This window comes from Blennius ocellaris (genome assembly GCF_963422515.1).
Source record: "Blennius ocellaris genome assembly, chromosome: 1".
NCBI classification, from domain to species: Eukaryota; Metazoa; Chordata; class Actinopteri; order Blenniiformes; family Blenniidae; genus Blennius; species Blennius ocellaris.
Genome location: NC_137650.1, coordinates 25,711,838 through 25,737,836, shown reverse-complemented (window position 1 = coordinate 25,737,836; position 25,999 = coordinate 25,711,838). Strand labels below are relative to the sequence as shown.

The window sequence follows — 25,999 nt, the reverse complement described above, 5'->3', positions numbered from 1 at the left end:
AACTGAGTAAAGTCTGAGAGATATATAAAACTCAAATCTGGCACGATAGTGATCACTGAATCGGCAGCTTCACCAGGTCTTTCACCTTTCTGTTATTTTAGGTCGGTCTCAACTGCTCTCATAATAACATAGTTGCTGCCTGTGAAATCCAGCTGATTTCATTGAAAAGGCTTTTAAAAAAAAGAATGAACTTGAGGCTCAAGTGAACATTTAGCAGCTAAACATTAAAATAGCATTCAGATGAGACTCATTAGTATTTGGCAGGCCATTAAACACTAACTTAATGGAAATTAATAGCCAGTATAGCCACAAATAAAAATGAAACCCTGTTTGGTATCTGATTTGTTATTGTCACTGATATTCATCTCAATGTTTTTGGTAAAATCTGCTTTAAAAAAAAATATTAGTATCAGTTTTTTGTGTCATTCCATACATCCATAGCTAAGACTTTTATCGACTTCACTTGTTTGATTGTAAACATTAAGAATGAACTGTGGTTTGAAAATAAGCATCACAAATCTATACGAGACTGATCACTGTATTAAAACCAGAGATAAAATCTGACTTTTTGATAAATGCCTATTGAAATCCATAAAACTCTCCTGTGCTGAAGTTTAGTGGCAAAGTTTAGAATAGTTTACACAATAGGACAGTTTGATCAAGTGTGCAAGTGTTTATAGTGTCAAATTTCATGGGCAGATTTTCCATGACACATCGAATCATCCTGCAGTTTTTTAGTATTGCATAACAACATGTAGACATATGGCTGTGAGAAATGTGAAGGCCAGCTGCAGAAGATATTAGATCGAGTAAAACCCAGAACTCAGATATGAAGTCCACATTTTTTTAATCGCCTCAAAGTTTCCTTAGTGGGTTTTCAATCATTTTAATCATTTTTATTTCTACGTTTTTCTCACAATTGTAAACAAGAACTTGTTGTCTTCACATTTTTTTCAGCTCTTGATCTCATTTTCATTTGAATGCAATACATATCATGTTCACAGTGGATTTCAATCCGATTGGAACATTTAAAAAAAAAAAAAAGGACATGACCAATTTATGAACATGGTTCTTGTTACCATGACATTTCCTCCCATGCAACACAGTCTAATAACCAGTGGCTGTCCTGGCTGATAAACGCCAAAGACGATGGTGTAACCAAAAGGCAGTGGTACACACTGCAGGAGAAGAGGGAGGGTGGGTGCAGGCGGAGAGGGGTTCAAACAAGCTGGAGAAGGGGTGAGAGTGAAGAACAGGAAAAAGGAGGAGGAGAGAAATGTGAGAGAGAAATATAAGAGAAGGACGGTCTTTACACAAAACTTTACAGCCTGAAGCTTGGGGAGCGAGACAGTGAACTCACGAAAGAGGTAAGAAGGGAACAAATCATTCTTTTTTTTATACGTGTCCTGATTAGTTTGTAAACTGTGGAGTCATGAGTGTATGGAAAAGTATAAATATCCATAAATTAAATTAAAACAGTAAAAAGGTTTAGTTGTGTAACATTTACGTCAGAGACAATGAATAGTTAATGTTTTAGTCTGTCGTATTTTCCTTTGGCTGTACAAGAATCTTTATGTCAGATTTGTTTGCAACTGAACATTTTACCCGATTTATCACATTCAACCCGTCCAACATTCAATGCCTGACAGCAAAGACTGCAAATGAATCTGTCATGTCCATCTGTCATGTTTTTCTTTCCATTTTCCTTGATTTCATTTGCATACATGCATCCCTTGTGTGTGTGTGTGTGTGTGTGTGTGTGTGTGTGTGTGTGTGTGTGTGTGTGCGTGCGTGCGTGCGTGCGTGCGTGCGTGCGCGCGCGCGCGTGTGTGTGTGTGTGTGTGTGTGTGGACAGTGGATGCAGAAATACTTGCGTGTTCCCCTGATGAATGGTGATGGCTAACACAGATGTGTAATCTGAGTGGGGGGCTCCATGCAGCCATGTTTTTTTCACCCTAAAACCTCAAAGACAAAAACAACAAAAAAACACAAATCCTTAAAGGCATATTTCTGTATTATGCTGTTGATTGACTTTTGTAGAAGTCTTTCATTGAAATGTACCACCTGGTTTGAAGTGCGGGTAACTTAACTCACTTCGTGCAGGTATGTGTGGCATGTCTTCAACATATTTTAACTCCATCTTCCCTTCGGGTCTTTCTGACGCAGGATCAAACTTTCTGTGAAGTTAGCGAAGGTGAAAGTTCAGAGGTCAGGTGTGGCAGCAAAGTGTGAAAATGTTCCTGCGACCTCTTTTTCTCTTCTTGGGAATCACCGCGGGCTTCACTGTTCCAGCTCAAGGTAGAAGACGCTTTCCTCAGTATTGTTAATGTTCAGAGTTGGAACGGAAATTCTTGTCTATACTTTAACTCTTTTGTATTCTTTTTGCATGCAAGTGTTACAAAACATATCAAGCAATGCAAACCAAGACCACACCCAGAAAAAAATTAAAAATGAAATAACAAACACTCCAAACAGACACACAAAAAAGGAGTAACAAGAAAAGAAAAGCAGCAAATCACACAGAAATGGAATGTGAGGGGGTAATTACTTTTTCCTCTGTCTTTTTGGTCTGATCCCTTATCTGCTGAATTCATCTCTAGTTATTTTATGTGTGTGGGAATACTTACAAGAGGAAAACAATACTATTTGAACAAAGACAATTTCATTCTTCATTAACTTTATTCATGGTATGAATAAAGTTAAGAAAGTGCTCAATTTAACTGGTTAACTGATTAACTTCAGTAGTAATACCTACATCATGAAACAGAGATATCCAGTGAATGCATTCCTTTATCCAGAGTTCTTTTTTAATGATTACAAATATTAGATGTAGCACCTTCAATCATCTGCCTGCACATAAAAGAAAATATACTTAAATTCAGCAACATTATTTGTGCTCTCTCGTGTCTTCCAAGTCCTTGTGATACAAAAATGATATCATATATTTTCTATCCTTTCTTAAACTTACCAAAATATAAACGCTACAATAAATACTTCATATCAATGTAGACTTTTAATCAGTTTAGAAGGAAAAATGGCATGAAAATGGGTCAGTGTGTCACTGTTGCCACACACTTAAAATTAAAAGTCATATACATGTTTATACCATTTTATACATGAATTGTTGCAGCCAGTTAAAAAATAAAATCAGTTTTTCTTGAGGCCACATTAAGAGTAGTAACAAATGGTAGTTGATAAATGTTAATTAATGTAAATTATTACACTCATCACTCAGTCCTGTGACATACAGTGAAGGCATTAATCACACTCCGGTTGACTGTTACAGGACTATGGAGAAAAGATCCCAAAGATTCTGGCCCTGTTGTCTACAATTCAGAGGGTAACTTGTGTCAGAACATTTTTTTTTTAAACTAAAAATGGATTTAAAACATTTCAAGCCTGTTCTGTAAATCCATGTGTGTAGAACACTATGAGTGGACGACGTGGTTCAATGTGGACCACCCTGGAGGTCGTGGAGACTACGAACAGCTGGACGCCATCCGCTTTTACTACCGTGCTCGAGTGTGTGAGACTCCGAGGGCCATCGAGGCCAGGACCACCAACTGGGTGCCGGCCCGGGAAACCGGGGAGATGGTCCACGCCGACCCCACAGTGGGATTCTGGTGCCTGAATGAGGAGCAGGGTCCTGAACGCAACTGCTCCAACTACGCAGTCCGATTCCTCTGTCCCAAAGGTTTGGTCGCATAACATCTTCATACCAAAGTTGTCTTTCAGAGTGACTGTATGAACACTGTTTTCTTTTTCCTCTTGTCCTCGTCAGATAACAGCTTGAACCTTCAGGGCACCTGGGGCCCTTGGTCTGACTGGAGCGCATGTCCTGCCCTCTGCGGACAAGTGGCGGTACAGCTTCGCCATCGAACCTGCCAATCTCGCTCCACTCCGTGTATTGGAAATAAAGTAGAAGGGAAATCATGCAGCGGACCCCAGTGCCCAAATACAGGCAAGCATACCTCAGTTAAACTTGACAGATTGTTATCTTATACTGTTCAGTGCCACCCTGAATTACTAACACATTGGACAACAATGTGCACACACATGTTTCATTGTGTCATCGTTTTACTTTTCAGATTGCTCGCTGCAGTGTGTGATGGGAAAAGTGAACGCGGACTGTGATGCATGCATGTGTGAGCAGCACATCCTGTTGGGCGCCGTGCGCAGTGCTGGTGGTCTCATTGCTGAGGGGGCTACCATCCTCCGCTCCGGCAAACTTCTCACACTTACAGACCACAACGGACATTTCCGCATCCCCGGGGTCTGTCCTGATGGCAACACGACCCTGACAGTCAACCTGCAGGGTCACGTCACCCAAAACATTGTGGTACCAACCAGTACTGAGCAGACCTCCGTCCTCACTGTCCAACTCAGGAGATCGGGTGCAGTGAATGCTCATGGATTACTTTCATATTTTAGTTGCGCCACATTAAAGAAATGAACATATTAACAAGTAATATGTCTTATGTTCTTAGAGTTGCTTCGTGTGGTGAACAGCCCGATGAGCAAGGTCAGGAGGGAGGGACAGAGCGCTGCCTTCTGCTGCAAAGTGGCTGGGACGCCACAGCCTGACAAATACCAATGGTAAATTTCTTATTCTGAAATGTGTGTATAGGTTTGGACTTCTACTTTTAGTATCCTTAATTCATTTGGATTTGTAATGTTTTTTTTGTTAGAAGCACTAAATGTTTAAAAATGTATTACTTCTTGAGATTTCACATGTTCTAAAACCAAAAATTGTTGCTTGTTGCATAAAACTACAGAGGATGTCAAAAACAGCAAGTCATCATACCACACGTGAATTTGTCTTGTTTTTAATAACTATTCAGATGGAACTTCATTATCACTTTCTGGTGACACTACCTTGAAAGAAAGTTTAATAAGTCTTTTTTTTCAGAAGATTCTTGGCCTTGAATTAATATCTTAGTTGCTTAAATCTAACGAGAAGTTGAAAGATTAGAAGTAGAAACAATGAGCAACAGCAATTTCTTTATTTTACATTAGCCTTTCAGTTGCAGCAATTGTATTAAGTCCTAAAAAAAAATCATGGCACTCATATTCAACTATTTAGATTTTAACATACGGTGATAACAATAAAATAATATACCTCCTTGTTGAGGGAACAAAAATGATGTTAACTTCCATGTTCATTGTTTTATGCCACTCTATACATTTGAATAGTTCATGATTGTGGTTGTCATGTTTAGAATATTGCAATAATTTCCCTCCCTTCTTCTTTGTAGGTTTCATAACAACAGTCTGATGGAGAAGCAGTCTGATAGCACACTGGTGCTGAAAGATCTGCGACCGGATCACGCCGGAGAGTACTCATGCAGAGCTGTTGGTCCAACTGGAGCCATCAAGACCAAACCAGCTACTCTCAGAATTTTAGGTGCGTTAAATCAGCATGCTGAATTTATCTAAATGAGTAGTATCAGTTGCACCATCAAAGTCTTGTTTTGTAAAAACTAAGCATTTTTAATTCTGCATCTCAACCACAGGTAGAGATGAGCCATCCTGCAACTCCAAACCTGAATCCAACCTCATTCGCCTTCCACACGACTGCTACCAGAACAGCACAGACTCCTTCTACTTCGACGTGGGAAAGTGCCCCTCAAGCTCATGCGCTGGTCAATTGGATAATGGCATCAGATGCAAAGACAAAGTGGCTTACTGCTGTGGCGTGGCAAAGATGGAGGAGAGGCAGTTAACATGCCGTGGCTACCAACTGCCCACCATGGTAGTGACCGAATGTGGCTGCCAGAAATGCGTGGACACCAAGGCCATTGTGCATGGCAGGGCCATTGCTGCAGACAATGGTGAGCCAATGAGGTTTGGCCACATCTTTATGAATGGCGTGCGAATCAGCCGCACAGGCTACAAAGGCACCTTCTCCATCCAGGTTCCTCCAGACACAGAGAGGCTGGTGCTCACGTTCGTGGACAACATGCAGAAGTTCATCAACACTACAAAGGTACTTCCATTTAACATGAAAGGAGGGGCAGTTTACCATGAGATCAAACTTCTTAGAAAGAAAGCTCCTGTGACCATCAGCTCCTCAGAAACCAACACCCTGGAGCTTGGAGAGGTTGAAGGTCAAGAGTCGATGGTTCAAATCCAGATTCCCCCTCATTCCTTCTATAAGGAGAATGGAGAGGTCTTCACAGGTAACGTCAATGCCAGTGTAACATTTCTAGACCCTCGAGACGTCTCCACAGCTGCTGCAGCTCAAAGCGATCTTAACTTTGTGGGAAGTGAAGGCGATACCCTGCCACTGAGGACCTATGGTATGTTTTCAGTCGACTTTAGAGGTGAGGAAAGCAATGAACCCCTGAATGCAGGCGAAGTAAAGGTCTTTCTGGACTCCGCTCAGGTGAAAATGTCTGAGCACCTTGACAATATGAAGCTGTGGTCACTGAATCCTGAAACTGGCCTGTGGGAGGAGGAAGGGAGTCTGCAGATGGAGAAGAAAAAACGAGGCAAAAGAGAGGAGAGAACTTTTCTGATTGGAAACATGGAAATCAGAGAGCGCCGTCTATTTAACCTGGACGTCCCAGAGAACCGCAGATGCTATGTGAAAGTGAGGGCCTTCAGGGGCGAACGCTTCTCAGCCGCTGACCAAGTGGAAGGAGTTGTGGTGAGTCTCATAAACATGGAACCCACAGCTGGCTACTCCTCCAACCCGCGTGCATGGGGCCGGTTTGATAGTGTTGTTACTGGCCCCAATGGAGCCTGTCTTCCAGCCTTCTGCGATGACCAGAAACCTGACGCCTACTCTGCCTACGTCATGGCCAACCTCGGAGGAGAGGAGCTGGAAGCTGTACCTTCTGCTCCCAAACTGAATCCCAACATCATTGGAGTGCCTCAGCCTTACCTGAATAAACTGAACTACCGGCGGTCTGACCATGACGACCCAAGAATAAAGAAAACTGCTTTCAGTATCAATGTGGCAAAGCCGAGTCCAAACACAGCGGAGGAAGGCAACGGACCAGTGTATGCATTTGAGAAACTAAAGGAATGCGAGGAGGCCTCATTCAGTGCGGCACACTTCCGCTTCTCACGAGTGGAAGGAGACCGCTATGACTACAACACAGTGCCATTCAATGAGGACGACCCAATGAGCTGGACACAGGATTACCTCAGCTGGTGGCCAAAACCCTTGGAGTACAGGGCCTGCTACATCAAGATCAAAATCACCAGCCCACATGAGATCAACGTGCGGTCCCGCAACATGGGCGGAACTCATCCCAAGACTGTAGGGCAGCTCTACGGCCTCAGAGACACTCGCAGCATCCGGGATATGGACCAAGCTACCGTTTCAGCAGTGTGCCTGGAGTTCAAGTGCAGCGGGATGCTGTACGATCAAGAACGAGTAGATCGCACCCTGGTGAAAGTAATCCCACAAGGAAGCTGTAAGAGAGATCATGTTAACGCCATGCTTCAAGAGTACCTCGTCAACCACCTGCCACTGGCCGTCAACAATGACACCAATGAGTTTACAATGTTGGCACCTCTTGACCCTCTTGGCCACAACTATGGGATTTATACGGTGACTGACCAGGATCCCCGTACGGCCAAAGAAATAGCCCTGGGGCGCTGCTTTGACGGTACCTCTGATGGCACGTCTCGGGTCATGAAGACTAACGAGGGCGTAGCACTAACGTTCACCTGCGGAGATCGTGAGGTGACTCAACAGAGTGTCTTCCAAACCATGCAGCAGAGTTCTCAAGGTCAAACTGTAACAAGCGTGGTGAGAGGAGAGGGACGGCAAAATCGGCGCAGGCAGAGGGCCAACGCACCTCGCAGCAGTCGCCGACGTAGCACCAGACATCCCGAGGGAAAGCGTATAAAGACCAGGAGCTAAACACTGAAAAACCAAACCTCTACACGGAGACCAACTGAACATCTACAACCAGCCAGGGCCCACCCTGGCGTCATTTTATATGGACTTTTTACAGATTAAGTGAATATGTATACAAGATAAACCTTTTGCAACTTCCTCCCAAGGAACATTTGAATTAACTTTTACAATTTTAAACTTTACTGTGGTAAATATTTACTTGAAACTGTAAATAGAATATTTATTACACAGGCCTTAAAACTGTAACCAGTGTGTTTTATTGAAATTGTTTTTCACACCAAGTTTGTTAAAAAAACAGAAACATGTCTTTGACCAGTGATTTATTAAATTAGATGCTTATAAAACACTGCAGATGCTGTATCTTCCACATTGTATGTATCCAATTGTCCATGTAACATCGAAAACTGGTCAATTGCTAGAAAAAGGAAAAAAAAAAAGGAGAAATATGCCCCTTTCAACGAACTGTAGCCCATATGAAGACATGGTGGGGGTGAAGCCCAGAAAGCCCCCGCTCCTCATCACACTTGATACAAGCCTGCAGAAGCAATGATCAGGAGACCAGTTGTAGCAAGTTAGTCCACTTGTCTGGTTCACACGTTTTCTTCATTAGTAGAAATCAAATTGGTAAATTACAACTTTTCTTTTTGTCATGCACAAAAAATACCAACAAGCAATCTTTGCTCCGTATTTTCAAGGATATTCCAGAGATGTATCGAGAGAATGGCTGTGTGGTTGTAAAGTCACATTTATTATATTTGTCTATCCCTTTTATCTTACAGTGAATGTCATGTGCTCTCTGTAAAATTACAAACTACTACATACATGTTGCGTCAGTCTGAAATCTCCCACAATGCAACCCTTTCAGAGAGCGAGAGAGGAATAATGTAGTGAATAATTGTTTTGGCAACCAAAGTTATAGATGCTATAAACACTTTCCTGCAAGAGGACCATCCACAGGTAAGCGAGATCTATAATATATACACATGACATTCTGGTTAAAAATAATTTGCATAGAACCTTGGTTTCTATGTCACTACACTTAGGACTGCAATACTGTATCTGTCTTTTTTACGGGAGCATCGTTCCATGAAATAAAACAATAAGCCCCACAAAACTCAAGACGACACTTGGTAAAATGTATTCTCTATTGAAGCCGGGTCACCCAACAGATACGATTGTGTGAATGAATGCGAGAGAATCGAGGCTGAATGAGACAGAAAAGGCAATTCCATATGTTTGAACGTAAAGAGTGGTGAGACTGGATGCTCCCTGGTTTAGTCCCTCTGGTCATTGAAGCAAAATGAAGGGGGGGGGGGGGGCGCAACACATAGTTCAGATTTTCCAGGATGGCACTGGACAGCATGAGAAGGTACAGCTGCATTTCTGAGCATGGGGGGGGGGGGGGGGGGGGGGGGGTGAGGGCAGTGGTTACGGAGCCAGTGTCACATGAAGTCCTCGTAGTCTTGGGCGTAGCCGCCATCAAACTCTGCATAGTCAAGGTCGTCTCTCAGCTGTGCTTTCAAACCGCCGCCAGGTACCACTCCTTTCTTCTTCTTCTTTCCTTTGTTTTGCTGCAAGAGCAAATAAAACAAAACTTGAAATATCCATGTAAATACATACAATTCCATATGAACAGCATTTGATAACTATATTCTGTAACACAACTTAATTAAGCCATTATTTCTAGAAGCATTTAATACAAGGCAGGAGCACAAACAAAGCCCCCCGTTTTGTCCCTCATAAACACACACTGGGTGACAAAAGCTAAACAGCGCCCCCTGTTGGATTCATTCATACAAGTAAAGAAAGAAACCACTTACTTTTTCCTGTTTCTGTTTTTCACTAAGTAGGGCTGACAGGGAATTACTGATTTTCTTCAAGTCGTCAACTTCCACTGCAAGAGGAAACCAGAGGACAGTCAAGAAGGAATCCAACACATTCAAGATCCATCACAGACATTATTAACACTTTGGATATGAACCATACAGGAGGCTCTTACATGAAATACAAAGCTCCCGAAACAACGACTCCAAGAAACTTGAATAGTGTACAGATTTTTCAGACTGGGATATCTTTTCTTTCAGCATTTTCTCAAACTCTGTGAAGTCTTCTTTGGAGGAGGGGCACATGGCATCAATCCCGGTGACACAGTTTGAAGAGCTACCGACACCTGCAAAAAAAAAAAAATGCAATGAAATTCGTGACTCCTGACTGGACATACTGAATTACAGCGGCAAGAGTCTGCTTTAAAAACAGTGAACCAAGTTGTGACGATGAGCCTAATATTTTTAAATGCTGCATCAAAGTAAGGACAGGAACGTGTCCGTGTTCGAACTCCGGCCACGTTTACCAAGTGAATTTACAAAATATCAATACTGGCATCAAAACATCCAATAGCATTGGCCTATAGATCATACAGACAAATAATAATTTAGATCATTTCAGACATTTAGTCATCCACAAATAAACTGGAAAAGTCGAAAGAAAGAAAAAAGGTGCTGGTGTATTAATTAAAAAGCTTTCTGCAAGGACAGAATCTTTACAGTGAATTTGATTAATAGACGTAACATTCAGAAAGTTTTTCTAAAATCAAGGCTTGTTTGAAACACGACTTATTTGACTAGATAATGTGTGCCTTCAATGAAGACTCCAGCAATGAAAGACCACTGACTGGCTAAAAAAAAACATTCCTTTGTGGTAAAAATTCTTACACGTTGAGCAGATCTGGTTTCAAAGAGGATTCTGTTGGTACAAAAAAGCTTGCATTATAAAAGTTGTACCAAATTTTATTTAACCTTATTTTTTTTTTGGAGGAGGAACGAGTCGACTGCCGTGATAAAAATTATGCATCATGTTTCTTGGAAAAGTAAAATAGCTTAAAATCTAAGATAAACCTTTTATAGAGTTCCCTTTCAAAAGAATACACAAGAGTGTTATTTAAAAACACAAAGGCGGAACTCTTCTTACCAAAAGCATCCTTCGCTAGTTCCAAGTCTGCCTCTTCCTGTAATTTCTGCACTCTTAACTTCTCAGCAAGTTGCTCTTCGGGATCAAGCTCCTGGAAATAACCATATTCTTTTAATATGAAACATTGAGTGTATTTATTAGAAATGTTTAAAAGTTGAACAAAACTTGAACTCACTTCTTCCTGTAACTCCCGCTCCATCTCCTCCTGTTGCTTTTTCTTTAACCGGTTTTCTTTCTCTTTGATCTTTTCACTCAACTTTTTCTTCTCAGAGATCTTTACCTCTGAAGAAACAAACAAAAAAAACATTTCCATTGGTAAACAGATATAAACATACAATGCCTATGATGTCATAATTCACTGTCCTCAGTTCAATACGTACCCGTTTTCTTCATCTCTGCTTTTTTCTCATCTTCTTCATCATCCCAATTGTCCTTAAAAAATAAATAAAAAAAAAAGACAAATTTGAATTTACCAAACAGGTCATAAAACTATACTTCCAAATTAATATTTAGTTTTTTATTTTCAAAATACCAGTTTTCTGATATCAAGACTAAACAGCAAAAGATATTTGTAGTGAAATTAAACTAAGAAACGCTCAAGTCCAATGACAAAATGTGGGTCTGACTAATATTTGGTATCTTCACAGAAAAAAATCAACTGAATGATTTATCGTCCATTATGACCAAACTATACATCAACAGACCACTCGTGACGTGATTTTCTGTCAGTGTGCTGCAGGTTAACAAAAACTAATGCAGCTAATCACAACTTAAAGTAGAAAACTAGTGAGTCCTGACAGACACTCATTGGGATGGCAATAAAAGATCTTTTTGATTACATAATTATCCTTCTTTGTTGTTTTACAAATCCACGTTATCGACTCATCAACTACAGACGAGCTGTGACTTAAATCTTTGGAAATTAAAATATTTCAACCCCAGAATGTAATTAAAAGATATTTCAAGTCTTTACAGTGAGTTTGAACAAACATCTGTATGAGTCAGCATTCATGTACAATAAAGTCTAATGAAAAGCATGAACCTAATCCAATTGGGGAAAAACATTCTATTGATTTCTGTAAATGTTTGGCTACACACTTTTGAATAATGCTGCAATATAAATGTCTCGCCAAAAGCGATGGATGCATCTTTGAAAATAAACGTGATACTAATTGCACTGAATAGACAAGAAAATATGTAAAAACAGATACCATTTCAACTATATAATATCTGGGACTTTCCAGGTTACCTTTGAATGGAAGAACATTTGACATTGTTTGATGAATGGGTGATTGAATTTCAGCACAGGAGAATAGATGTAAAGCCTTACTTTGAAGACTGAAATCATGTTAAGACGCCTGTGTCAACACGTTGATGAAATCACACAGTATTTAATCATGTATACTATAATCCCCATCAATCTAGGGAGTAACTTTCATAAAGGGTTGAGATGGTGTTTCTCAAGATTCCTCACATGTAAAAATAATTCTGATATTATTACCACTGATGTTTATTAAAAGATCTTTTTCAATTTAAGATGACCTGGAAACCTCTATGAACAAAACTGTTACAGTCTAAAAATTTAAAGTATGTGTCTGCACACATAAATGCCAAGAACTTCAAACTGCAGGCTGAACGACCTCACACTAAATCCAAATATTTGTAAAGTATTGGCAGCTGTCTACAACGTAAGACTCCACATGATTATAACAGCTGTTTGGATTGAAAGCTTCCCCGACACAAAATTGCGTCATGAAGCCTGTAATGTCTCATTTGGACACAAGAAACCGAAGAAATCAAAGATCCAGAATAGATCAGAAATCGCTGGAAAACGAAGGATGAACCATCTCCTGAAACAACCACCAGTCGGTCAAAATAACTGTCGACTAACTGAGTCGTTGATCAAAATATTGATCAGTGAAACAACAACTCACTATAACCCACCAGGAGTCACTGATAACTTACATTTGCTCGCAATCAAACCACGCGAGCTTCGAAAAGTAAATGATGAATAAGAGCGACTCTCATGAAAGTTGACATGAAGCCACCTGCTTCTTCACTGCTGATGCCATATGTGACAGAGGCCTCTGCCAGCACTTTCCACGGTTCAATCCCACGAGTGTTCTGGACACTGACACGGATCCACCTGCCCAGCAGGACTCCAGCAGTGTGGCCTGAGCAGCAGCAGCAGCAGCAGTGGAGGACTCAGAAAGTTCCAGCAGGCCCGTTTCTGCCCTCAGTTGAGTCATCAGATGATTTCATCTGGTCGAGGCTAAAGTCTGTTAGCCGGCTAACGCCGCCGCCGCCGCCTCATGTTCAGCTGGTGGGAATCCAACATCGACACACAAATACTAAATCCCAGCTTAATTATTATCCGTGACCAACTCGGAGCACCGGCGGCAGCACAGATAGTAGCGACACGTTTCCAAACTGCTTAAAATGCGCCCGTTTGCGGGGATGTCGCCCAAGATTGGAGCTCATTTATTAGCAGACATGCTGGCGCTGAAGTTAGGCTCCGGCTCGTCCACTTCCTATCCCATGTTTGAAGAGGATAAAAACGTGTATTTTAGGCATATGACCAAAACAAATTTGTGATAAATCATGTTCTCTACAAGACAATCTGACTCCGACATTGTGCCATTAGCTCAAAGATACTCTTACCACATCAGAGGATCAAAACCAGATTTAAAGTTGTTTATAATGTTATCTTTGACAGACTCAGGCAACTGTAGTTAATAAAAACAGTTTTCGGATATCACGAGGACAAAGTAAACGGATATACCAATAGGCCACAGCATTGATTAGATCAAATATCAGAAACTTCAGTCCGGTAAAATAGAAGTTTGCCCTCCATTATAAACCACCATCAGGAGTCCAACTTCAGCGCCGTGCCAACATGGAGGTTATCCCGTTTGTTAGCCGACTGGCCCGGTCAGACCTGAGCCCCGGGTGCCCACCGAACATGAGCCTTCAGATCTAACTAAACCAAATACAGATCCACAGAGTCACTTTAATCCATAAACATCCGGCTGGCAGGCCGATATTAACGCAATCAAAGCTAAATATCTCATGTTAATCGACTGCAGTTAGCGGAGTTGGAGCTCCAACAGGCTGCCTGGCGGAGCCACATGAGTTAGCATGAAGCTAACCCGGGGTCCGGAGGGCTGACAGGCAGCCAGAACCCGCTGAAGTGAGCCCGAGCCCCGGGGAGGAACCAACCCGGCGCCGTGCCCACACTCGCCGAACCAGCCGACCCGGGGGTGTTGTGTTTACCTTAACGTCTTCCTCCTCGTCTTCGCCTTCCCATTTGTCCATCACTGCCGCCTTTTTAAGCGGCTCCTCCAGCTCGAAGGTGTCAGCGTCTGTAAGAACGACAACATTAAATTCGTTAGCCGGACCCACATCTAACCACCGAGTCCGGCACCGGCGGAGCGCCGGACCGGAGAGAGTGAAGCTGCGGGCAGCGGCTCGGCGCTCGGAGAGCTTTCTCTCCTCGCACAAGTTTCTCACCCCAGTCCGCCATGTTGGCTGTGTTGGTTGTGTTTGACAGGCGCACGGAGCAAGTTGCTGCCGCAGCTCGTTGGCCACGTAGAGAACGAGCTCCCTCCTTCTGGACGTCACTCTGCCGGCTTATCTAACGACCGGAGGCCGGCGAGCGGAGGGGGGGGGGGGGACTGGCGGGGGACGGTCTTCAGCCGTCGGACACAGGAAATACAGTAATTTATTTAAACCGTTTCAAACCTTGTATGTATTGATTGAAGGTCATGATCGGTGTCTTGATTATGACTGTGGTTGATTGCAAATAAGCAATAAACTGTTCCAATTTCATTCAGAATCATTTTACCTTATAAATCATGGCAATCCCTCAGCCATCCCTCACTTCAGAAAACACCATATTACTGCTAAAATAATAGGGAACAACAAAGCTAATAACTGAGTGCATTAATAGTGTTACTTAAATGACTATTAGGAATCAAATATGAATAAAGCTTACTGCCCCTGAAGAAAAAAAAAACAGTGTCTGTCAGTGGTGTATTGAAGTCATTAAGATACAATAAGCATCTTCCTATTTTAAAGACATCTTTCAAATTAAAAGCCCAGCAAAACAGCAAATACTGTACAGTACTGTATATATCTAGGCGTAGGTGTGTGTATATACATGTATACTAAAGCTGTTAATTTCATGATGAAAACAACACACCACCATCAAGAACACTATATTGGCATTTTTTATATTGAAATAAATAAATAAATACATTGAAATAAACAGAGGCAGACAATTTAATGAGTTAGGTGTGCACAACAATACACAATCCACAGCAACGAAAGACTGAAGATGACCTGTACTAATACAGTCAGCTTGAAATGATTACTTTACATCCTGGGATAAATATACAAATATAAGAAATATTATTGACAAATTCACAAAAATAATTGACTTTGTAGGTCTACAGAATCTACACTTAGTAACTGTAGTAGAATTCATCTGGGTAGTAAATTGTATAAAAATTAACAAATAAGCAGAGTCTGATGACAAATGAGGATATTGAGTACACTTTCCTGAATTATTCTTTTGACGCTGCACATTGAAGTGGAAGTGACTGTCGCACAGAATAAATTACGTTCTCATTAAAAACAATGTGTAGAAACCCTGAAGTGCTGTTGTGGTATTGCACAGTTGAATAAGATCACACTGTTTGTGTGGATGAGGAGGTCTCCTGATCCAGCCGGGGTGAGCGGGGTCATGTCCCGGGGCAGAGCGCGGCGGTCAGCAGCATCAGCAGTCCCAGTACGAGACACACAGGACTGTGGCTCAACGCCAGACCCCGTGACCTCCCTTAAAGGAACACAACGAAACCAGCAAAAACGTGACTCCTTCAGATTAACCTCTTTTTATATAAAATCTAAATAAATCTTAAAATTGGAATATGCTGTAAGCAACATGAGGTTAAAAAAAAATAAAGAAAGAAAATCCACAAGTATTTAATACAAACACAGACTGTATTTCCTGTGTTTAATATATTAGCAGACATTCTAGTACAAACTAAGTTATTTTCTTAAAAAATACCTTTTAAAAAAACTAATGAGTGCAGTTGTAACCCGGGTTATCTGCTTAGTTATCCTTGATATTTAAAGATGTACCGTATAAATAAAATGAAGAAAAAGTTCATATCTAGCTTCTTTTTAACTGAGAAGCTAATTCAAAAGGCTTTGGGGGGTTTTTACCTCTGAAGTTGACATTTCTGTTCTCCCAGGGTGACAGCACCAGAGCCAGCGCGGTTTTCTCCACCTCTGTCAGAGCATCCAGCTGCTCGTCAGTCACTGCAGCGGCCTGCTCGTAGGAGAACATGCTGATCTGTTGCTGGTCAAATGCCACCTTCATAGAGTCATAAGATGCATGGAAAAGAGCCGGGAAATATAGTCAGATGTTTGAAAGAAATGCAGGCTATTGTGCTTTTAAAACATGAAATAAAGCAATCCCTCTGTTTACAGAAAACTTTGCTGGTGAAATTGTGGAGACGGCCAAAGGTGTCATTCCTTCAATTTGCTCTTTCACCAAAGCTGACATGGCCATGTCTGGAAGGCCCGCTGCACAGAAAGAGCAAAATGTATCAGAGCTAAAACTACAAATAGTAAAATAAAGAAGGCTTGAAACAATTCTGTTTGCATGCAACAGATCCAACAAATATCTCGTTAATCAAACTTTTTGGGAAAACAAACTTTTCTCAACTGATATTAGCATATGGATTATAAAATAAAACTCATAGGTGCAATACCTGCCAAGACTCCAATCTCAATGAACACATCAGTGTCCCATGAACTCATGGGTCCGAAAGCAAAAGCGTGAGCGAGCAGCTCCACCAGAGCAGTCAGCTGCTCCTCCGAGCAGGGCAGCCTCAGCCGACCCAGCAGGAGCACCGCCTTGCTGCAGCCACCAGGGGGGGACACAGGACAAGTGAGGGTCAGGGGCAGGAGGGCAGAGAAAGAAGCCCCACTTCATTCGTGTGTCTCACCTGAACTCAATAGGGTTGAAAGATTTTATCTCTGCGACGCTGGCGCCGCAAACGATGTGTCCCAGAGACACCAGTGTGCTGGAGTCAAGCTGGCTCGGGCTCTGCCCGGTGGATTTCAGCACGCTGGTAAACAGTGCAGACAGCTGGGGGGAGAGCAGGAGGTCAGAGGTCACGAAAGAGGCGGGACATGAACCGAAAAGGTGACATTTAAGGGTTTCTTTCAAATTAAACGTCAGCAAAGTGATATATTTCTATAGAAGTATAACGCAATAACACAAACACACTATAATGGTTAAAATAGTTTGAGATTCGTGTCTGTTGTTGTTTTGGTCGTTATTTTAAATGAGTTTCGGTTCAGAAGGAAGTAATGTATTCAGTCATGTATTCACTCATTGAAAACTGCTTCTTCACACATATGGAAGTTAATTGTCATGAAGGGTGAACTGTGACAGTCTTATTACTCAGACTTTATTATCCAGCACACATGAAGGAGCCAAAGGGTCAATGGGTTTGAAGATGCAGTCATGTGAAAATAGCGTTGATTTCATGAAGAGTCCTTTGTTTTCTGTTTTGACAATGAATTCACCAAGTTTAATAAAAGTCCCCAGATGTGTATTTTGTTGCATTGCTTTTTTTGTTTTTCATATATTATGAAAATATATATATAAAAAAAAAACCTCATGTAATGAATCACAATCTGTTGTGAACTTATAAAACAGGTAAAATACTGACTTTACTGAATGTTAGTATTATTTAGAGTGTATTGAAGGAGCTACCTGTCTGTTGCTCCAGGTGCTCACAGCACCCATAGCAGAAATGCTTCTCCGTTCAGTCAGCGTCAGCGTGCTCAGCTCTTCCGTGGACAGCTCTGTGGCTATTCCACCCAGCCGAGAGATCACAGACTGGGAGAAGGAGGAGGCGGGGCCGTATATCTTCATGCATGCACATAATTCCACAGTGAAGACAGAGAGAAGGCATTAAGACCTGGACCAGTAGTTTACACCCTCACATGAGTAATATCTGAGAAAATGATGACCCCCCACCTCTTTGACTTTCTTTAGCACCTCGATGCGCTGGTAGTTTGCCATGAACGGGTCTTGACCCATCAGCTCCAGGCAGTCGGAGAAGGCTGGCGTGGGCATGCTGTAGAGGCTGCTGGAGGTCCAGGCAGACGGGGCCGTGGTCTGCAGAATCTCACAGGTTGGGATCATGAAGGGTCCTGTCGGAGGAGACAGTATCTTACATACAGGTGATGCCAGCCTTTAGGTTCAAACACTGGCCTAAAGGATGGAGTTTATGGGAGTTTATTGATGGGAGAAACGTCTTTTTTAGAAATATAAATATTCAGTATTTTCCATTTTTCTATACCTACAACAGACAGATACATCACATTTGTTATGGGGGCTACATTTGCACCCTATGTAGTATGTCATGCTGCTGTAAAGCTCATTTACTTATCGTTCTGGTTCTCGATATACACTTGATTGCACAGCATGTAAGGAACAGATTATTCAAACATGATGAATAGAAGTGGCCTGATACACTGATGTGCATGAGAATCCCTGACACTCGCATTTAGAAAATGGATAACTGAAACGGTATCATGATTACTGGGACTTACAAGTAAAATAAGAAGATTTAGATGCAGGTATGCATAACACTTTGAAATAAACTGTCTACCATCATTTGTTTTGTTGATCACAGACATACAACATGCAAAGAATGTGTCCTATAATAGTATAGTGCTTTTTAAAGTGTAGTGAAAAAAAAATCTGTTTATTAAACAGAATTATTTATTAATAATGCATGGAAAATGTATTTCCTTAAGTTGTACATTTTGTCATTCAGATACAGATCACATGATCCCAATGGACACACATGGTTACCTAACAACCTAAAGAAAATAGAAAAAAGAAACACATGCAATTGAAGAAATTCAAATTTGCTGGTTTATGAGTTATTGAAATGAATTTGTCTTGGACTGAGTCAGTTATCACTGTTTTGTCTGCTAAGCTGAACTGGAGTGTTCTATAAAGTGCACAGATGCAATACTGAGCTTAATTTTCTCAACAAGAAAGGGAAGACAAACATTTACTGAAGTATATTCTCTCTATGTATTTCCCCAGAGTTGAAGACATTGTACCACAGTGATGCGTACCTGACTCAGGCAGTATTTTGAGGAATCCCAGGTAAAACTGCAGCACAAACTGCTGCTTTCCAAACAAATATTCCCTCTCATTCTTGTCTAAACAGTGCATCCCCACGTCGCCACGCTCCCACTGACGCTGGCTCATGAACAGCTTCTCTATACGCCCCGGAGTCATCAGCGGCTGTGAAAACACAAAAACAACAGCACACGTTCACAGTTTACAGGAAAAGAAGAGACTTGGTATCAGATCCCGTCACTGACTGGAGATGCGACACCGGGGGGGGGATTCTTTACAACCTTTGTTCGCCTAAAGCCGTCATGGGCTCAAGTTCCAATCATGAAGCCTCACTGGGCCTTTCTGTACATTGAATCTGGTGCGTTGTTTACATATTGACTGAAGCTGGAGAGAAAACTTCGTCTCAGATCTTTTGGTTGATGGAAACTCACCTGTGAAATCTCCTGCAGCTTGTCGTTTGGCAGAAACAAGAGAAACCGGTCCACCTGACTGAGCGTCGTCTGGTCCCAGTTCTCCACTGGACTGTGGTGAAACATGAAGACACTTTATCCCTTTTTTCCATAATTATAATTTCTATGAATCGCTGTTATGTAATGAGCTTTATTTTTTTTCACATTCAATTTTTCTAGATGTAATTTAGATGGTTTGTTGAATTTCCCTTCGCACCGACAGGTCAGATTCAAAAATGAGGTTTGTTTTACCCAAACACAGCTGTTTCTTGCAGGATACGAGCAACCACTTCCATCTTGCTGCGGCTGTAGCAGAGTCCCGTGAGGAGATCGAGATTCTCAATGAAGAAGCGGCGGTCCACCCGAGCAAAAACCTCATCCCCCACAAACGACGCCATGATGTCCAGTGAGCGAAACTCCTCCTCGGTGAAGACCCCCGGGTACACGGCCTGCAGGGGGGGATAATCGGTCGGTCAACAGAGAAAATCTGCAATATTTGCAATATGGCAAGTGAGTGGCTACTGTTTCCTCATCACACCTGGTTGGAATGAGTTAGTAACTGATTACTATTATGATGCTAGTCAAGCAGTTACGAGCACTCAGGCGTCAGTGAGCACCTTAGTTGTTACTTTTGTCTTACAAAGTAAAAACAGTGGCTGAGTTGCAGTGCTGCTGTCGCTCGTCTCGCATTAGTATTAACATTATTAAGTTCTGTCGATTTCTTTCTGTCTTTTGCCAAAAAACAAGAAAAAAAGAGAAAAAGAAAAAAAAAGTTCTGTTGATATTTCATGATACTCTTGTTTGCTGGAGGAGGCTCCTTTGCTTCAATAATCCAAAACTATATCAGCCATACCAATAGCAAATGAATGATTTCTATGCAATTACCTGTGATGTATGAAGAACATTAAATACATTTTAGTTTCACAAATTGTTCGATTATCTCTACTGGTTAACTGCTCCTTATTCCCATTGTCAAAAGTGAATACATTTGTCACTTATACAGCTAATACAGATATTGGGATCATTTCAACAGGTATAATTCATTTGTAGTTACAAAGAGCAATTCCCGTACTGTTGCTCAAAATTATATTTAATTACAGGTGTAAAAGTGTCTATTATAAACAAACGTGACTCGAAAATTAAATTGGGGTTTGAAAAAGTGACTAAAGTATGATGTTTGGATAGCCCAGAATTCATATATTCTTTTAATGCAATGTATAACAACAGAGAAATGCAATATGGTTGAGCTCTTTACGCACAAGATACACCGACAAATAAATTAGGTAATTTTATTGTTTCCCACTCAAACTTTTTCAACAATATTTTGATTTTGGTGTGAATGACTCTCCTGCGATTATTCTACAAATTTGTTTTGTTTCAACTTTGTAAGATTTGAGCTTTATAGCTTAAGGTGAAAGTGATTCACTTACATTGATTGATTGATTTTAGGACTGTATGAACCAGTTTTCATGCAATGCAACCGTTCTTGTTTCTTTTTCACAATAAACTAAATAAAGGAAATGGGGCAAGTATGGCCACGCTCACCATCCTCTGCACCATTTTGTCCACCAGCAGCTCCTGCTTTGTTCTGGACAGTAAGAGGAAATGCCGAGGGTCCTCAATGATCATCCTCCTCAGAGCGTCCATGTTTGGAAACTTTTTAATCTGGCTCACCCTGCAAGAAATGACACAAAAATAAAGACACTGACACGAGGAATAATATGTTGTCTCTCGCAGTAAAGTGCTTCACCAGTGAGCAATGCATCAAAATGGGAGTTCAGAAATTTTGAAAGAGGTAAAATGCTGATGCACATCATCTGTCTGGTTTTATACTGAGACTCTTCACTGTTTGTTTATCGTGATAGCCAATAAACACCCAAAAGGCAAAGGTTGCAGGAAGGAGACGAAGAAAACAGTTCTCTCATAAACCCTAACCCTAACGCTCATAAATTTGGTGTGGATACGTTCTATGCGGTGGTATAAACAACGCTCTTGTAAATAAACCAAGCGGGACTCGTGTAAATGTTGTGCCATGTTATTGCATGTAATAAATAACGTGTGAAGGAAAACGCTCGACTTACGGCATGGACAGAGCGATCTCCGTTCCTAAATCCTCCACCAGCTCAGACAAGAACTCAAGCTTATACAACTCTTTGATCAGACACGTTTTCTGTTCGAAACATGAATAAAAAAGAAAAACCATACGTATCACTTCATTATAGTGAAGTATCTCAAACAGGATCAGTGAAAGCAAGCAGTTTACCAGTGAGGTGTGAAGAAGAGTAGGCTGTTGTCTGAGGAAGTTCAGGACACTTCTCACTGAAGACCGTGATGGATTTTCCCCAAGGTGATCCTGTAAGAACTTGCAGCTCACACCCTGACCCAGCGTACCCAGGCGTCTATTTAAACAAGGCGACAGTCAGCGGGTGCATGCGGTTAACCTCTAAAACTACAAAACAACGCTAAAACCAACACAAAGATTTCAAAGAGATTAAAATTAAACCATCAAGACGTCGCTTATAAAGTAAACTCTGCATTTATCACGTGATGTATTTATACTTACAGGAAGTCCTGCTTGAGTCGATTTGGGCTGGTCTCAAGCATTTGATTGAAAATCGCTTTAGCCTGGGAAGACAAAAATAAAAACATTATTTTGCAGTTGTGACTTTGAAGGTCTTTGCTGCTTCCTTTTCTTTTTTTTACATGACAAGACATGCAGGTTATCAGATATCGGGACACGTTCCTGTCCATGTGGTTATTATCCACACGCCATGAGCAGAGTCAGTGATGATGTCTTTCCTTACATTTCGTCTCTTAATAATTTAGCAGCTAATTAAGACGCTGTCATACACACCTGCTTACGTCAAAGGATAATTAATTAGAGGAAGCGTCAAAAACACAAAGTCACAAAAAAAAAAAAAAAAAAAAAAAAAGCCAGTTAAAGGAGCCTTGGAGTTACACAAATATAACTTGTTCCCCCATTTGATGTCCAGTAGTCACCAGAGTGAATCATCTGCCTCCTCTACCGTCACAACAACCATCTTAATGTCTTTCTTCACTACATCTTCTCTGACATCTTCCTTTCCTTCCTCCAGTCTGCAGCTTCAGCGAAAACATCAATTTGTCCAATATAGCCACTCTCTTTCTTCAGCACATGTTCAAATCAACCCAACCTGGCCTCTCCAACTTCATTTTAACCCTGTCCATTCTAATCACCCACAAAGAACATCTTCAGCTCTGTCCTGCCTGTACATTTTCTCTGAGGTTGACCATAAAACAACTTGGAACAGAGAAAACATTTTTTTTTTGTCCTGGTCAGAGCTGGGCCATGTCAGATACCTGTTGTGTGTTCCAGGGCTTTGCAGGTGTGTTGAGTGTGTTGTTGACCAGGACACTGGTCCTGTATCGGACACTGAGCAGCGGCGTGCAGGACAGCAAAGGCTCCACGTCATTCAACCAATGCACCACCGCTGGGAAGCCCTGATATATCCGGATAATAAAACAGCAGCATGACTTTGTGTTCTTGGTAATATCAACATCAGGTTTTGAACTATTCAAGCACATTTTGAGAACTTCTTCACGTCTTTATGAATGAGTGTCTCCGCTCTTGAGTGTGTGCTGTACCCATAGCTTTGTGGCGATGGCGTTGGCTTGTGGGGGCCTGAGTCCCTGTTCGTGAGGCGAGCAGAGGTCTGACGTGTGCTGGGCTAAAGCGGTCAGGCACGGCCGCAGCCGGTCAGAGGTGAGCATCAGCAAAGTCTCCGTTTTCACTCCAACGGTAAGAGAGCCGAGCTGCGACAGCTGGCTCAGGCTCAGCTAGGAAAAATACAACAGAAAAGCTCAACAGGCAGAAAATACAGCATCATGTCACTGTCATTTGTTGTGTTTGCACAGTAACTCACTCTGTCGCTCGAAGACAGCTTGTCTACTATTAAAGAAGCCTGGAGAAGGACAAAAAATGTATTTAAGTGTCAATTTAAACTGTGATTAATCTATAACAATCACATTTACACCAGCAACGTGACATTAAATACATGTTTTTAGAGTGTAACGCCTACAGGGAGAACACGCAACTTCCACACAGGAACACAAACGAGGCTGACCCGGAATCGAACTGGTGGAATTTCTCACTGTGAGACAAAATGCTAACCACTACACCATTAATTATTAAACGTAAGAGCATGATTCACTAGTAACAAACAATAAAAAAATGTGTTCGTTCAACATTTTTCTCAATCAAACATCAACTCTTTTTTAATCCTTCATCGGACAAGTGACTGTGTTTGTTAACTGGCACAATTATTTCAGTTTCTTACAAAGTAAGTCTTGTGAATTGATAACAGTAAAAAAATAATACATCATCTAAACGCTGTCTCAAACTTTTGTGGAATGTCTGCAATTTAAAGAAGAAATTAGGAAAATGTTCAAGAACTCTGTACTCTGACCATGACTGCCATTCAACAGACTGTAAATATTAATGTACAAAATTACTTTTAGGGTGCTTTCTTGCTGATACAACACTATATTATATGAAATTACTATTTAAAGGTGTATATTATGCGGTAGCAAGAACAGAAAATAATTTAGTTTCACAAATTCAGCAAGAAGAAGTCTGTCAAATGATTCTTTTAACAGAAAAGACAAATAACAGTGCTGATGTCTTGAAAAGGTCACAAAAACAAGTCTTTTAATTACCACCTTATAAAGGATTAAAGCTCCTTATGACATAAAAACGAGACAACAGCTGCGAGGCTGAGATAAAAGTAACCTTCACTTCAGATGAAACGAGAGGCGAAAGAAAGCTCAGGTTTGTTCCTCCTCACCACAGGTCAGAGGCTGAAGACAGAGTGCCTGTCAGCTGCTCCTCGGGTATACCTGCACTAACAGCTGTTAGGACCCCCAACTGTCTACATCAAGTGGAGGTTTGCTTTTTCATTGATGTTAGGTACGTGCATTTGAGGGATAATCAACAGAGCTTAGTATGAGACAGACATATGAGATGACAGATTAAAAAGCGAAAAGGTATCCGTCATCTATGAGTTTATTTTAGATTTATATTGACATAGGCATAGATATGTACCCACTGATTATATGAAAGTTCATATAAACATATCCTGCACTTACTTATTTTACATATCAACATTTAGTTATTTTGCCTCATTTTTTGTTTCGAGTGTTTCTGTCTTGCAGCGTTTTCCTTTCGTGGCTGAAAACTATCAGAAACAAGAAGGGATCTTGTGGCCTTTCTGTACAGTTGATCCACAGTTCCAGCCACTCTTCTACCTGCTCAGGAGTGAAGGTGGTGGAGGTGATTTTGGGGAGGACGTCGTGCAGCTGCGATGCTGTGAGGCTCTGCAGGAAGGTCAGACCCAGCGACGGCATGAGGGGGATGAGCTCTGTCACTCTGTTTGCTGTCAGCAAGGATGGTTTTTGTAGCTCTGTGCCATTCAGTAGTATTTTGAAGATCTGCACACAAAAAATTTTCTTATTCTTAAACTCAATTTCTATTTGCAGAGGACATTTCAGATGAGTCAAACACATACACAAACATTGAGATAAATTATCACAATGCCTATAGCACAATGCTATATATGAACAAACAATAAAAAAAATCTGTAAAAGATTTGTGAATAAAGTTATCAATCCTGTATTATGAGACAGAATGGCAAAAAAAAAAAAAAAAGAATATCAAAACAATTACAATACATGAATAAATAGTCACAGAACAATTCAATAACACAGAAGCACATGTTTGAAATAAAGATAATAATACATTGGATAAATTAGAGAAATTGGATGATGAGGGTCACATTAACGTTTTAATTCCTACCAGCTGGCTGGGCAGCTTGAGTCCTTTGTGGGTGCAGTTCATGATGCTCTCCTGAATGACACTGAAGGCTTCAGTGCTTTTGTATACAAGCAGGTCCTCGGGGTCTGCCAGGCATGAAATATCACCCAACCTAATATCACACAGACACACACAATCCTGGGACACATGTACTGTAATATACACACTGTATTGAGAGAGAGAGAGAGAGAGAGAGAGAGAGAGAGAAAGAAAGAAAGAAAGAAAGAAAGAAAGAAAGAAAGAAAGAAAGAAAGAAAGAAAGAAAGAAAGAACTGCAAACAAACAAAAGCAGTAGGTTAAAGAGTTTTCAAAATAATATTGGTTATATGATTATTATCCTTTATTTGTACAGTCTCATTCTAGTCAGTCAAACAAATGACTTAAAAAATATATAATTATTCTGAAAAAGTCAACAAGTTTATACTTTAAATAAAATACCAAATAAACGTTAAAATAAATGGAAGCACTCACATAAATTGTTCCACATGAAACTGAGTATTTATCATTTTTCAGTGACTCATTGAGAAGCTCAAAACCAAACATCATTGCATTTTAAAAGTTTTGATCCGATAAAGTTGAGTCTAAAAAGAGTTTACATAGACAAGAGGTCTTAAATGTCTCCACAAAGTGATTTCTAACCTGGCAAAGTCCTCAGCTGTCAGGGTTTTGTAGGTGCTGATGAG

General features: G+C 41.0%; 2 protein-coding genes across 3 annotated transcripts; one reads left to right on the top strand and one right to left on the bottom strand.

Moving 5' to 3' along the window:
- The first annotated feature begins 1,228 nt into the window (after window positions 1-1,228).
- Window positions 1,229-8,000, top strand: cilp (cartilage intermediate layer protein, nucleotide pyrophosphohydrolase). The gene is made up of 9 exons (XM_080495932.1): window positions 1,229-1,367; window positions 2,167-2,298; window positions 3,287-3,340; window positions 3,425-3,694; window positions 3,782-3,961; window positions 4,089-4,394; window positions 4,488-4,596; window positions 5,256-5,404; window positions 5,514-8,000. Exons 2-9 carry the CDS (start codon window positions 2,235-2,237, stop codon window positions 7,874-7,876), a joined length of 3,495 nt encoding a protein of 1,164 aa, XP_080352058.1. The 5' UTR covers window positions 1,229-1,367; window positions 2,167-2,234; the 3' UTR covers window positions 7,877-8,000.
- A 178-nt stretch (window positions 8,001-8,178) lies between these two features.
- On the bottom strand, window positions 8,179-14,417 carry eif3jb (eukaryotic translation initiation factor 3, subunit Jb). 2 transcript variants are annotated; one of them, XM_080495940.1, is made up of 8 exons: window positions 14,351-14,417; window positions 14,114-14,202; window positions 11,221-11,272; window positions 11,016-11,122; window positions 10,841-10,931; window positions 9,873-10,043; window positions 9,694-9,767; window positions 8,179-9,444 (listed from the first exon to the last, which is right to left on the bottom strand). In XM_080495940.1, the coding sequence occupies exons 1-8, from the start codon at window positions 14,361-14,363 to the stop codon at window positions 9,316-9,318; spliced, it is 726 nt and encodes a 241-aa protein (XP_080352066.1). In that variant the 5' UTR covers window positions 14,364-14,417; the 3' UTR covers window positions 8,179-9,315. The 2 variants fall into 2 exon arrangements, with proteins under 2 accessions (XP_080352066.1, XP_080352065.1); XM_080495939.1 differs by having other exon boundaries at window positions 10,841-11,122.
- Window positions 14,418-25,999: the final 11,582 nt, after the last annotated feature.